Genomic DNA, 14261 nt, shown 5'->3' on the forward strand with positions numbered 1-14261 from the left:
CTTCCAGTTTCTGTAGCTGTGTGTGTGGCTGGTACCTTTGGGCGAGGGATGCTGGGCCCAAGAATCCCAGCTGTGAGGATGGACACCTGGCAGGCGGTACCAGGCACCCGTTAAGTAGCCTGCACGTCACTGCGTGTGAGCTGCGGCGTCTGACTGGGTCCAGGCGTGGAGCTGGAGCCAGAACCCTCCCCGGGTGAGGGTGGAGGGAGTTGCATGGCAGCCCTAGCGAGGCCCCGCCACCCTCCCAGCAGTCTGCTGAGGAGGGGTCTAGGCTCACAGCTGCGGGGGCGGCTGGAGCTTCCTTTGGGTCTAACGTGCGTCTGGAGGCAAGAGGCCGCACCACTGCAATTCCAGCCCCGCCCCCCAGGCAGGACCAAGAAGTGAAGTGCGGAGGGCATTCCTAGGCCTTCCCTGAGGCCCTGTGACAGCCCAGTACCAGCAGGGGCAGTGGTAGGCCGCTTGCTCATGACAAGAGGCTCCCTTGGGGCCCAGGGCAGGTGGTGCCGGGCTTGTCCACACGTGTGAGGATGGGGCTGCTGACCCCTGCCCTTTCCCTCCCATGCCCACGGTGTTCTGGCAGCTGGGGGTGGTTCTCGCGTCTGGCTGCCCAGCCCCACCTCCGATCCTCCAAGCCTCCCCCATCTGACAGGCACCCAGTGGCGGTTACAGAGCACCCACTGCACACCAGGCTGCCCACCGACAGCCTAGTGGGGTGTTGACACGTTTGCCTGATTATGCAGACGGGATCATTGGTGCCCCAGACTGCTGCCTGGCGTGTGGAGAGGGCAGAGCCGCCTCCTGGGTTGCAGGGCTGAATGCAGCAGCGCAAGTACAGGCCTGGGACGGCCTGGTCTGTGACCAGCACCACGTGAAGCTGCTGTGTGGTAGCGTTACCTTTCCTTACGTTCAGGGCTGTCCCGTGGAAGCTCCCTGTCTGCGCCACCCGTTAGGGCATGTGTGGCTAATGAGTGCTGGAACTGGCTAGTAGGACTGGGACCTGAATTTCACGTTTTACTTACTTACACAATGCGAATTCAAACAGCCACGTGGCAGCCAGTGGCAACCATACTGGACAGTACTTGGGTGGGATCCTGGGATCCCACCCCCTCCAAATTGTAATTATAGCAAATGCTATGTTAGGTAGCCCAGAGGGGATGCTAGCGCCCCCTCCCTCTACTGGCTCCCCGGAGGCTAGTTAACCTGATGGAGGAGTCGTGTGTGCTAGAGGAGATGGTGGTGCAGAGATGCTTAGCCCAGAGTCAACCTCCAGGTTGGCCCCAGCAGGCTGGCTGTGCAGCTAGGCTCTGAACCCTGACCTTAGCTCTCCCACTACCAGGCGGGCACCAAAGCCAGACCGAGTGAGCTGGACCCCGACAGTGCATGACCCGTGGTGGGGAGGAGGTCACCCTGCAGGCTCGCACACATCATGTGTGCTGCACCTACAAATAGAGGTTCCCGCACGTACACCACGTGTTCCCAGGCGTGTATAGAAACCCGCACATAAACGCTGGTGCACGTATCACCCACGTGCAAAGGAGCACGTAAGCATGTGCGTGTACGTCGAATATGTGTATACACAGATCCGTGCGGGAGCATATGCATGAATAGACAGCCACACGTATGTGCACGTGTACACAGACCTGCGCACGTGCGTTCACACACATGCACGCTTAAGCCCACACATACATAGGACAGCTTGTGACTTGGCCTGGGAGCTCTCCCTGTGAACCCCGGCGCGCACAGTAAGTCACGGAAGCCAGAGCAGCGGGTGAGCTGCTGTGTTGGGATCCGGGGTCAGCTGCGGGGGAAACGGTGCCGGTTCCATGGCTCACACGGGGCACCTCCGGTCCCGCAGGCAGCCGGCTCTGCAGGCCAGCAGGCCCAGCCCCATGCTGAGGGCTGCCAGCACAGCCACAGCACCAGCCAGCAGAGGCACCACGGTGGCTGCGGGGAGAACGTGGCGGGGGGGTGAGTCTCCAGACCTGAGCCGCCCCCCTCCCACCCCACCACCGAGGGCCGTCACCTGTGGGGGTGGTGGGCTCGTAGAAGCCATGGCAGGGGACCCAGTGAGCCGGAGGCCGGGCGGGGGCAGTCAGCTGGCGGAAGCAGCCTAAGGGGCAGGCCGCCGGGCACCCGGGGAGGCCGAGGGTCAAGGGTAAGCCAGCAGAGTCGTTGCGGTAGAAGAGGGAGATGGTGACATTCCTGGAGGGAGAGAGGAGGTGGTGGTACCCAGGCCCCTCCTTGCCTTCCCTACTGCTGACCTGAAATCTGGAGGAGAGCAGCTGGGTGGAGAACTGGGCTCCTGACTCCTTCCCGATGCCGTCCCCAGTAAATTCCCCTCGGAGCCTGTGCCTGGGCCATGCCCTCTACCTGGCACCGCATCACTCCTCTTGAGAGTTCTGGTCCTGCCCATTCCCGGGTACCACCCCCTCCTCACCCTGCGTCGTCATCCGGGTCCCCAAGGCGCCTCCGGAACTCAAAGCCGAGGCAGGCGGCATAAGGCGGTGTGTGCCCATCATAGAGACCCAGGGCCGCCTGGAGAGCCAGGCGGGCGCTGTTGTGCTGCAGGCGGATCCAGGGCTGACTCAGGGCTCCTCCAGATGTCTCCTCTCCTGAGCTTGTGCATCCAGCTGCCTCCCAATGTCCCTCAGACCCCTTAGAACCAGTCCCCCCGAACCTGCTCACCCTGGAGGCAGCCCCACCAGTTACAGGTGGTCACGTAATAAAGATTGGTTAAATAGACACGAAATGTGACAGCTCAGTTAAAAAGCCAGTCCTTGAAGAAAAACTGAATTCTTTCCCATAACACCATCACCTCCTTCCTTGCAGATTCTATGCCTCTAGTGATATGGTCCAAGAATATGGTTTGGAGATCTGAGTTACTCAAGGCATCAGGCTGAAGTTCCATTGGAACCACCAGTCCTTTCACACCCAAATTGCGCCCCCATCCCTGTGCCCACGTGGCACTGCCTCCCTTCCCAGAGACTCACAGCCGAATACATAACCATCTTGAGGGGCAGCCCCAAGTGCTGCACCCGAGAGAAATTGGCAAGGATGGCATCCAGCAGGATTCCTGACAGGACGAGACAGAGTGCAAAGAACTTCCCAGAGGAAGGCGCCTCAGCCTCCCAGCCTCCCATCTCCACACCTCACCCCCAGACATCTGGGCCTTCTCTGCTGCCCCGGGTGGGCCCGCGTGTGCCCCAATATCCAAAGCCGAGATCTGAGCTAGTGTCTGCAGGACATCCGGGGAGGCCCAGGATGGGAGGGGGAGACCGTGGGCTTGCTGGGGAGAGAGAGGGAGGGGACAAAGTGACCGCAACGTCCTGAGCTCTTCATGCCCCCCTTAGGCCCTCCTGTGTTGCCCCCATCAGCTGCAGTCCTCTCTCCCGACCCTCATGGGCTAGGTCTGGTCAGGAAGTTACGGGGTGGGTGATAGCGATTATTAATTAAGCATAGGAATGACCATCATTCCAGATGGCCTTATCCAAAATCCTTGGGTCCAGAGCTGTTCTAGAATCAGACGTTTGGAATTTTAGAAAGGTACAGTGGTGAGGATACCTTATACCTCATAACACATCTAGTGGGGTCTGGGGCAGCCCCCTTAGACATACATTCCCGTAAAGTGGGGTAAGAAAAGACTACCAGCGTCATGCAGCTTCGGGTCAGCTCCTGCCGCCGAAGCCGTAGTTACCGGCGCTTTTCCGCTTATGGAACTGGGGGATTGGAGTTGCAAGCACACAGATTGAAAGGCCTCACTGTGTGCCAGGCGCTGTTCTAAGGCATCACGTGAATTAACCCGTTTTGATCTAAACAGCAACCCAGGGGGTGTTGATACGTGTGTCGCCATCCCCATTGTGTAGATGGGGAAACTGAGGCACTAAAGGTTAAGTGACTTGCCTGAGGGAACACAGGTAGTGAGCGGCAAAGCTGGGATTTGAACCCAGGCGCCATAAACGACTTGGCTGGGTGGGTGAGGCAGGGACCCACCTGGCAAATAAGAGTGTCCAGAACTTTCCACGCCCTGCGGAGCGGCTCCCCGACCAGCGACAGCCCCGTGAAGTTCTCCAGGTGAGTCAAGAAGTTCTGGATGCACCGGACTGGGCTGGGTGAGCCTGACAGACCTCCGAGCCCGGCGGGTCCCACGAGGTCCTGCCGGCCCCGCCCCGCTCCACTGGCCCCGCCCTGCACCGCAGGTCCCGCCCTATCCCGCCAGCCCCGCCCCGCCCCGCCCCGCCGGCCCCGCCCCATCCTGTCCCACCACACAGGCCCTGCTCACCGTCCAACCCTCTAGGGCCGTCTGGTACTCGGCGGCCTCCGTGGCCTCCCTCAGCAGCTCCTGGTATCGAGGACAGCTTCGTGTAGGGAACCTCAGCAGCTGGAGAAAACGGAGGCTCAGCGGGGACAGCAGCGTGACTGGGGCCCGACTGCAGGCGGGGGGAGTCGGGCTGTGGGGCCCTGTCTCCGGTCCAGCGTCTCTCCCAGATCCGGCTGCACAGTGTCGGGTAGGCGGCTCACCCCATCAGGACAGCTCAGCCCCAGGGAAGGTCTGGGTGTTCTGGCTCCCGGGAACCACCCATCCAGGCCCCGAGCCTCCTCTCTCAGCCGCTGGCCCTCTCCATCTCTGGGGTCCCTGTCTCCCTCCATCCCTCCCACCTCCAGGCCCTGTCCAGCCCCCTGACCTTGTCCTCAGTGACGGGCACCGTGTGCACCGGGATCGGCCTCCAGGTGGCCTCGGAGCGCCCTGGGGCGGCCTCAGGGAAAAGCCCCGCTAGGTTGGCCTGAGCGCTCTCCAGGGTCCGGTCAAAGTCTGTGCTGAGAATGTACACCTGGGTGCGGTGGGGAGAGGCCAGGCCATGGTACCACGGTAAGGGTCAGAGGTCAGCTATAGCAGCAAACCAAAAGCTTCAGATTAAGTTCAGAGTCGAAGTTCAGGTGTTGGGGGTCAAAACTCAGGGCGGGTTCAGGGGCTGGCCTTCAATTTTGGAAGCTGGGATCAAGGGTCAGAGGTCAATGTCAGGAGCAGTTGGGTTGGGGGTCAGGAGTTGGGTGGACATTGAGGATTAAGGGGGTCATTTGAGTCAATGAAAGTCAGAAAGGAATATCAGGGGCTTCCCTGGTGGCGCAGTGGTTAAGAATCCGCCTGCCGATGCAGGGGACACGGGTTCAAGCCCTGGTCCGGGAAGATCCCACATGCTGCAGAGCGACTAGCCCCGTGCGCCACAACTACTGAGCCTACGAGCCACAACTACTGAGCCTACGAGCCACAACTACTGAAGTCCGCGCCTAGAGCCCGTGCTCCACAACAAGAGAAGCCACCGCAGTGAGAAGCCCGTGCTCGCCGCAACTAGAGAAAGCCCGCGCGCAGCAACAAAGACCCAACATAGCCAAAAGTAAATAAATTAAATAAATAGATTTTTAAAAAGTAAAGGAATATAAGAATCTCTGGAGGCTGGAAGTTAGAAGTCAAGATGAGGAGGGCAGATTGGAGGTCATGGGGTCAGAGTTCAGTACATGTGAATCAGGGATCAGAGGTCAGGGGTCAGGAGGAATGATCCTAACTGGGGATCTGTCAGGAGACAGAGGAAGGTATAGGAAAGTCAGGTTTGAGGAAGGGTAGAGGTCAAAGTTTGGAGTCAGAAGGGCAAGTAGAATCAATGAGGGTCAAAGACAGAATCAATCAAGTTTCGGAGTCAGAGGGTCTGGTTGGAGTCAGGGGGAGTCAGAACACAGAGGTGGAGGACAGAAAATAAAGTCAGAGATGATGGAGGCCAGAGGTCAAGATGTGACTCAGGTTGAGACAGAGTCAGAGGTCAACGTGGTTTAGTCAATGGTTCAGGGGTCAGAGATCAGACATAAGGTGCAGGTCAGGTTGATGGGGGTCAAAGGCCAGAGGTGGAGGCCAAGGGGAACACTAGAGTCAGTGGAAATCAGAGGTGGAAGGTCAGGAGGTAAGATGGAGGTCAGTAAGGCAGTACCTCCTCCCGCCGGTACTCAGGGCTCAGAAAATCCTCGTAGCGACTCCTCAGGAAGCGGCCCAGCTCCAGCTGCTGGCAGACCCCTTCCTGGGGACAGAGCAGGCTCAGCAGACCCCTCTCCACACTGCCCCACCCCTTGCTCCCATCCCCAGCTTCTCACCCTGGTCAGCTGGCCCAGGCCACGTGGCCACAGGGTAGATACAGCCTCCTTGTGTGGGTCAGTGGGATAGGAGGCCAGCGGGGCCCGGTCGCCATGGCGGAACACCTGGGGAGGGGACCAGGTCAGGGCTGCCCTGGGGGACATGAAGGGCCGGGCAGCGGGGGTGGGGCACCTCACCACAGCCACAAAGACCAGGGGTCCCTCTGTCAGGGCCTGGGGTAGCGGCAGCAGCAGCAGGAGACGTCCAGCAGGGTGGCCCCGAAACCCTGGCCCGGCCATTTCCACACAGCCAGACGCTGAGCTCAGCCCACTGTCTGTGCCGCAGCCCCACCTGCTCATTACCCCCGCCTCAGCAACGCCCCACCGAAGAGCAGGTCCCCGCACGCCTCCCCGCAGAGCCCGATCCCCCAGGGCCTTTGTCAGCCTTGGATTCACCGTGGACTGACCCATTTAATCTTCACCACAACCCCAGGAAGTGTTGATCTGATTATCACCATCTCCATGGTGCAGACGGGGAAACCGAGGCACAGCAAGGGTAAGTAATCTGCCTGAGGGAACACAGCTAGTAAGTGGCAAAGTTGGGATTTGAACCTAGGAGCCCTTAAAGTGGGCATAGATGGAGGGAGAACCCCGCCCCGCCCCACATTCTAGACTCTGCCCTCCCCTCCTTCCCCACTCCACCAGCCACGTCTGTTCTTTTTCTCACCCCTTAAATGTTGGGGCTCTTTGAGGCTCTCTTGGACTTCTTGGTGACTTCTTCCAGTGCCACCCACAGCTGGCCAAAGCCAGCATGGCCCAGAGGTTGAACACCCACACCCTGGAGTTTGGACAGGCTGGGTTCAAACCCCAGCTTTGCCATATATAAGCTGTGTGACTTTGGGCAAGTTACTGCATCTCTCTGTTTCCTCATTCATATAATGGGGACAAGCATAGTCTGTTCCTTGGAGAGTTGCTTTCAGGATTAATGAGTTCAAATATATTCAGCACTTAGAACAGCATTTCTCAGGGTAAGTACTAAACAGTGTTGGTTATGTACTGCTGCGTAACAAATCACCCTAAAACTTAATGGGGGCTTCCCTGGTGGCGCAGTGGTTGAGAGTCCGCCTGCCGATGCAGGGGACACGGGTTCATGTCCCGGTCTGGGAAGATCCCACATGCCACGGAGCAGCTGGGCGTGTGGGCCATGGCCGCTGAGCCTGCACGTCTGGAGCCTGTGCGCCGCAATGGGAGAGGCCACAACAGTGAGAGTCCCGCGTACGGCAAAAAAAAAAAAAAAAAAAACTTAATGGGTTAGGACAGTAGCCATTTATTATCTCTCACAGCTTTTGTGGGCCAGGAATTTGGGAGTGGCTTAGCTGGGTGATTCTGGCTCAGGGTCTCTCATGAGATTGTAGTCAAATATCCACCAGGGCTGAAGTCACGTGAAAACTCGACTGGCACTGGAAGAGCCACTTCCAAGCTTACTGATGTGGCTGTTGGCAGGAGGCCTCAGCCCCCTCACCACACGGGCCTCCCATAGGGCTGCTTGAGCATCTTCACAGCATGGCCACCAGCTTCCCCCAGAGTGACTAACCCAAGGCATAGCAATGTCTTTTATAGCCCAGCCTCAGAAGTCACCCTCTGCCATTTCCACCATATTCCACTATTTACACAGGTTGACCCTATTCCATGAGGGAGGAGACTACATGGGATATGAACTCCAGGAGGTGGGACTCACTGGGGGCTATGCTGGAGGCTGGCTCCATGGCAATGTTCTTTATTTTATTTTATTTTTGGCTGCGTGGCACGTGGGATCTTAGTTCCCTGACCAGGGATCAAACCCACACCCCTTGCATTAGAAGCATAGAGTCTTAACCACTGGACTGCCAAGGAAGTCCCCATGGTAATGTACTTTAAATAAAGATGTCTTGTCAGCCCACTTCCTGAGTCCCCCCCCCCCCGAAATTCATGTTTTAACCCGAACCTCCAAGGTGACGGTATGAGGAGGTGGGGCCTTTGGGGTGATTAGGTCATGAGGGTGGAGCCGTCGTGAATGGGATTAGTGCCCTTTTAAAAGAGACCCCAGAGAGCTCCCTGGTCTCTTCCACCACATGAGGACACATCGAGTAATTGGCCATCTATGAACAAGAAAGCAGGCTCTTACCAGACACCAAATCTGCCAGCACCTTGATCTTGGACTTCCAGCCTCCAGAGCTGTGAGAAATATAGTTGTGTTATTTATAAGCCACCCCATCTATGGTATTCTATTATAGTAGCTCAAACAGACTAAGACAAGTCCCGTCTCAAGATCCTTAATGTAATCACCTCTGCAAAGTCCCTTAAGCCAGGTGAGAGAAATACTCACAGGTTTTGGGGGTTGGGGTGTGGCCAGTTTGGGTCTATTACTCAGCCCGCCACACACGTAAATACGGGGGTGGCCCACTCCATTCTCTGTCCAGCTCTGTGCCCTTGAGGAAGCCTCTGTCTTCATCTCCATCCTGGCCCCCGTGCCCTCTGGATCCCCGTTGGGGTCAGCCAGGGAGGGGAGCAGGAACTCCTAGGATGAGAGGTACTGGCTGCAGTATAGCTTCCTTCGGGGAACCCCCTGTCCCTTGAGGTTCTGATGACATGGATCTCACCCCTTGATGCCTAGCGGTGTGTATTGGTTTGCTAGAGCTGCTGTAACAAACAGCCACAAATTGGCTGGTTTAGACGTCGGAAATTTATTGTCTCCCAGTTCTGGAGGCCAGAAGTCCGAAATCAAGGTTTCAGCAGGGTCGGTCCCTTCTGAGAGCTGTGAAGAAGGATCTGCTCCCTGCCTCTCCCCAGCTTCCAGTGTTGCTGACAATCCTTGGCTTATAGAAGCATCACTCCAGACCCTCATCAAGTGGCCTTTGTGTGTGTCTGTCTCTGGGTCTCTCCTCTTCTTATAAGGACACCAGTTATGACCTGATCTTAACTTGATTTACATCTGCAAAGACCCTATTTCCAAATGAAGTCACATTCACAGGTACCGGGGGTGAGGACTTGATCTTTGGTGGGACTCAATTCAGACCCAACTGGGTGGCAGCAGCTCCCCAAGTTTCCTAAGCCCAGTGCTGCGCTGTCCTGCCAACTCTGAACATGGGCCCTGCATTAAACTCCCTCCAAGTAAACCTTTTTGAGCTGCGCCTGCCGCTTTCTGCTGCAACGCTGAGACAGCACATCCTTCCAGATTTTTCGACACACACGTTATTTTTTTTTTTCCTGCCGCACCACGTGGCACCTGGGATCTTAGTTCCTCAACGAGGGATCGAACCCGTGCACCCTGCAGTGGAAGCGCAGAGTCTTAACCGCTGGACCGCCAGGGAAATCCCCACATTTAAAAAATATATGTACTTTTTACCAAAATGAGATCATATCGCACATGCAACTTTGGAACAATCTCCTCCTTTCCATGTCAATAACACTTTCATCTAATACCCACTCTCCTTTCAGAGGTCCCCAATATCTCCCCCAATATCCTTTACAGCTGAGTTATCTAAACCAGAATCCAGTTCAGGATCACCCATCGAATCTGGTCTTATGTCTCTTATGGATTTGTTTAAATAGAGCAAGTCCATTTGCCTTGGTTTTTTGGGGGACACGGACTTGTTGGACAGACCATGCCAGTTGCCCTGTTCAGTGTCTTGCCTTCTGGAGTTTTCTGGCTGGTGCACTCAGGTATCATTTCACGGCTGATTCATGTCATTTCCAGCATTTATGTTGCATAAAGTCACTGGGAACGCGGGATTAGCAAATACTGAATCATTGCTTCTAGGGAAAATGTGTGTGTGTGTCACGTAGATTATAATCTTAAATCCAAAAAACTACTCATCCTGGTAGATCCTTTTTTTTTTTTTTCTTTTTGTTTTTTACAAACTAGAAAATTTGCCTCAGGCCACCCCACTCACAGGTGCCAGAGCTGGGATCCAAACCTATCCCTCTGGCCCCAGAGCATGAGCTCCTCCCCAGCACTGCCCCCTCCTGTCTCCGGCCTCCGGGCAGCTCTCTGTTTGAGCTGAAACAAGAGAGCAGAGAATTGTCACCTTGATCAACAAAGGATTGTGCGTGTCGTCAGACTCAAACTTGTAGCCACTCTGGGCAGAGATGGAATCGCAGATAATGAGGGCTGACTGCACTGGTTTCCTCTGTCCTCTGTGTTTCTGGTGACCCCAAAGTTAGTTCTAAAGGCGTGATGGACCCAAAGAGATTTAGGTCTACAAACTCTCAGGAGGGCTGGCGGAGTAAAAGCCAAGGACCGCCAGAGGGCCACGGGAGTCCCGGGCACATCACTGTCCCCGTGGCCCAGAGATGGGAAAGCTGCTGCCTCTGCCACGAGTTCTACCATTATAACTGCTGCTTCCGCCCCCAAACTGGTGACCGGGCTCTGGAAGGCTCGGTCCTCCCCCTGCTGTGTCTCTAAATCTTGCAACTGACAGATACCATTGGAGGAAATTTTGCCTGGGCCACCTCATCTGCTCTCTGGCTTCCAGTCTCTTCCTGTTCCAAGATACTTCTTTTTTTTTTTTTTTTTTTTTCATTTTTTTCTGTTTTCATTTTTCTTTTTTTTTCTCCAAGATACTTCTGGCACCCAGAGCTCACCCCATCCCACCCCTGCTCGCGGCCCTCTCACGGCTCCCCAGCACCCTCCAGGGTTGCAGGTCTGGACTCTCCCATCTCAAATGTCCCCATTCCAAGTTCACATACTCCATGTGACATTCTGTACCCAAATGCCCCTCTCCCCCAAGCCTCTGCCACAAGGTCCCCTTACCCAGAATGCCCTTCTCTTGTCACCATGGCCACCATTCTGGTCTCCCAGACGACCCTCTGTCAGGATCTGCTGGCCCATCTTCCCTCTCTGGCTCACAGGCCCAGGAAAGGGAGAGAGAGGCCAAGCAACCCTGCGGCTGAGACCTCTGGCCATGAATTTTCAGGAAGTGAGGAGGGGTCTGGCAGGGGGAGGGAGGCCCGGGGTAGGGGTGGGGAGAGGGAAGGGAAGGGATGGGTCCTGACCTCTGACCCCTGCACCCAGAATGTGACCCTGGCCATAGCCGTATTCACCATCCTCACCTCCATCTACTTCTTCAACAAGGTGAGTGGGAAGAGGGCGGGGGTAGCAGGCTAGATCTCGGGCCTCTCTTTCTGTCCCACGTTTCCGTGTATCTCTCTGTCTCTTTTCCTCTCTTAGGCTCAGCAATGAGAAGACACAGGACCCCTAATCCAAGAGCCCTGCCTCTGCCCTGACCGTGACTTTGGCCTCTGAGACCAAATAAATGTGACTGAATCAGCACACCCTGCTCTATCCCACCACCCCGGCAGGCACACAGCCTTGGGCCAACTCTGTCTGAGGGCCAGCCTTCTGGGTCAGAGAGAGGAGGCCCGCACTCCTGGGTCTGGGGAAGGTGGAGACTAGGGGGATAGACTGTCAGGTTTGAGGCTAGGTGCCCAGAGACTGAGCTGTGTTTTGAAGGGGGAGTAGTCTGTCAGGAGCGTTTAGAGAGGGGGAAGGACATTCCAACTTTGAGTGCAAAAACACAGATAGGAGAAGCAGGGATGACTCACCACCTGGTACCAACACAAACTGCTGTGTACTTCAGATTTATTCCTTGTCTCTGAGTCTTGGTTTTCTTCCCAGTCAGACAAAGATGAAAATCTTGGACCAGTGGGCCCCAGAAGGCCGTGGCAAGGACAGCCTGAGATCAAAGATGCGAATGGAATTTGCAAGTTGCAAAGGGTCTGTAGTGATGTCTTCATTGCTATATTGTATCAACACATCTTTCTCTTTTCTTAGCAAACTCCTATTCAGCCTTCAATACCTACTGTAAATGCCCCTTACTTATAAAAGTGTCCAGACCTCCAGATATACAGTCAGTTACCAGCTCCCTCACTAACCGCCTCCTTCCCACTCCCTGTCTCCATCCCCAGTAGGTAGAATGCCATGGGTGACACCCCAGCCTTTGGTCAAGTTTCATCCATTTTTCTCATCAGACAAACAATTTCATTTCACCTCAAGATCTAAAAAGGCAACTTCTGAGTAGGGTGACTGAACATCCTGGGTTTCCTGGGAAAGGTCTAGAAAATTCCAATTAGAAACGAATTCATAGTTTCACTATAATTTTAATTTGTAATAGTGTCCTCTTTAACTCTTCTAAGCGTCCTGATTTAGAAGACAGTCTTACTTATAGGAGACCTTGGTTACAATGCTAACAATAACCACACAGGGGCGGTGTTGTACTATGTTCCCAGCCAGAAGTGGTTCGGCCCAGCTCTAGCAGGGAAGTCGATTTCCGCAAAAGAAGAATTCTGAGACCTGAGCCGGGTAAGCGGTCCTTGAGGCTTCGTCCCCTCTCCCAGGGGCCTTCCTCTCTCCCTGGACCATAGCCGCGCCCCCTATCTCTCTCCTTCAGTCTTCACAGGGGTCATTCTACAAGCAGAGGTGACCTATCCTTCCCATGGCTCCCGGCACCCCTGGGACAAGAGTCCCAGCCCCTCAGCCTGGCATAGGAAGCTGTGTTTTGGGGTTTGTTTTTGGCTGCGATGTGTCTTCTTTGCTGCACGTGGGCTGTGGGCTTTCTCTAGTTGCTGGAAGCGGGGGGTTCCTCTTCATTGTGGTGCACGGGCTTCTCACTGCGGTGGCTTCTCTTGTTGCAGAACACGGGCTCTAGGTGCGCGGGCTTCAGTAGTTGTGGCACGCGGGCTCAGTAGTTGTGGCTCCCGGGCTCTAGAGTGCAGGCTCAGTAGTTGTGGCACACAGGCTTAGTTGCTCCGCAGCATGTGGGATCTTCCCGGACCAGGGCTCGAACCCATGTCCCCTGCACTGGCAGGCGGATTCTTAACAACCGTGCCACCAGAGAAGTCCCGGAAGCTGTGTTTGACCTGACGCCCTCCCGTCTTTTTCTTTTTTTAAATCGCACCCACCTCTTACGCGCCCTCTGTAGTATATCTTAATGTATATAACTCACAGATGGCTTAAAGAAAAAAAAGCCGCACCCCAGGGTCTTTGCACATGCTGTACTCCCTGCCCGGAGTGCCCTTCCCCTCCCCTATTGTGTGTCAGCTCCACCTGGAAGGCTTCCTAAAAACCTCTCCCAATCAGAGTCAGCCTCCCTGCCTCTCTTCGCGTCCCCCCCACTTCCTCCCCACCCTTCTTGGCTGTGACTGGGAGTCTGAGGCACGGGGTGCACAGAATAAATGTGACTTCTGCTGGACCCCCAGCTTGGGTCTTGGCTATCAACGTTTGGAAAACAAACAAATATTGACAAAGAAATCGATCTTTGCATCCCTCCTCCCCACTCGCACCTCCAGGGTTTTCAGCCATTGAGTGCTGGGTTTCTCAACCCCCTGGGAGCTACCAAGGTTGCATTTGCACAGCCACAGGCACTTGGAGATGGATGGGGCTCAGCCCGCTGCCCGTGGGACTTCCTGGCAAGCTTTGGAAACTCCCAGAGCCCAGCTCTACCCTAGACCACTTAAACCACAACACCTGGGGATGGGCCCTGGGCATTGACTTGGAGTTTGAAAGCTCCTCCGGAGATCCTGATGTGCAGACAGGGTCAAGAGGCATCTACTATAATGCATTTTCCAAAGACGGAAGAGATAGATTCTCCCCCTTGGAAAAAATTTCCCCCTTGGAGCAAAAATTAACCTTTAGTTTGGAAACATTTGGGAGTTTGAAAACCAAAGGTGACCGACAACATCCTTTCCCAGGGGCGAGGGCATGGTTAGGAGGCGCGTGCGTATTTCAAAAGGCAGCAAGAGAAGACGGATGATAGCTAGTGTCCTGGAGACCCAGAACATCCGGTGGCCAAGTACTGTCCTGTGTTACTCGGTTCCACCTGCAGGGACCACGGCATCCCGGCGAGCATGAGACTTTCCCAGTTTTAGCTCCGAAAGCCCCATAGCCCAGATATTGTATTGCTAAGTCCTGGCATAACCAGGGTGGTTGGATGCAAATTCCTAGCCCATGTCTATAATCGTGTCTTTAGATCCAGGCCCATGTCTGTCTGTATGTCTGTCTGTCTCTCCCTGTCCATCTGTCTCTCTCCCCACTCATTCTCCTCTCCTTCAGTCAGAGTCTAGTTCCTTTCCATCTCCTCCTGGGTCTTTGTCTCCGTATCTTTTCC

At 55.3% G+C, this 14261-nt stretch overlaps 1 protein-coding gene and 1 long non-coding RNA gene across 2 annotated transcripts; one reads left to right on the plus strand and one right to left on the minus strand.

Annotated features, from left to right (window-relative positions):
- Window positions 1-83: 83 nt before the first annotated feature.
- ACP4 (acid phosphatase 4) lies at window positions 84-6417 on the minus strand. Its single transcript, XM_032612873.1, has 11 exons — window positions 6316-6417; window positions 6139-6243; window positions 5979-6065; window positions 4683-4829; window positions 4280-4378; window positions 3991-4086; window positions 3154-3286; window positions 2991-3073; window positions 2438-2562; window positions 2024-2202; window positions 84-1944 (listed from the first exon to the last, which is right to left on the minus strand). Exons 1-11 carry the CDS (start codon window positions 6415-6417, stop codon window positions 1829-1831), a joined length of 1272 nt encoding a protein of 423 aa, XP_032468764.1. The 3' UTR covers window positions 84-1828.
- A 219-nt stretch (window positions 6418-6636) lies between these two features.
- LOC116743891 lies at window positions 6637-12726 on the plus strand. The gene is made up of 3 exons (XR_004346906.1): window positions 6637-6673; window positions 11774-11872; window positions 12360-12726. It is a non-coding gene; the product is annotated as an uncharacterized LOC116743891 (long non-coding RNA).
- Window positions 12727-14261: the final 1535 nt, after the last annotated feature.

The sequence above is a fragment of the Phocoena sinus genome, chromosome 19 (assembly GCF_008692025.1).
Source record: "Phocoena sinus isolate mPhoSin1 chromosome 19, mPhoSin1.pri, whole genome shotgun sequence".
In the NCBI taxonomy this organism is placed as follows: Eukaryota; Metazoa; Chordata; class Mammalia; order Artiodactyla; family Phocoenidae; genus Phocoena; species Phocoena sinus.

What these genes read in the sequence shown, in the direction of transcription:
- ACP4 (XM_032612873.1), bottom strand. Translation starts at nt 6,417, where the DNA reads ATGGCCGGGCCAGGGTTTCGGGGCCACCCTGCTGGACGTCTCCTGCTG. An exon ending in CTGAGTACCGGCGGGAGGAG is followed by an intron (nt 4,830 to 5,978) that starts GTACTGCCTTAC and finishes CACCGCACCCAG; the next exon opens with GTGTACATTCTCAGCACAGA. An exon ending in TGGACACTCTTATTTGCCAG is followed by an intron (nt 3,287 to 3,990) that starts GTGGGTCCCTGC and finishes CTCTCTCCCCAG; the next exon opens with CAAGCCCACGGTCTCCCCCT.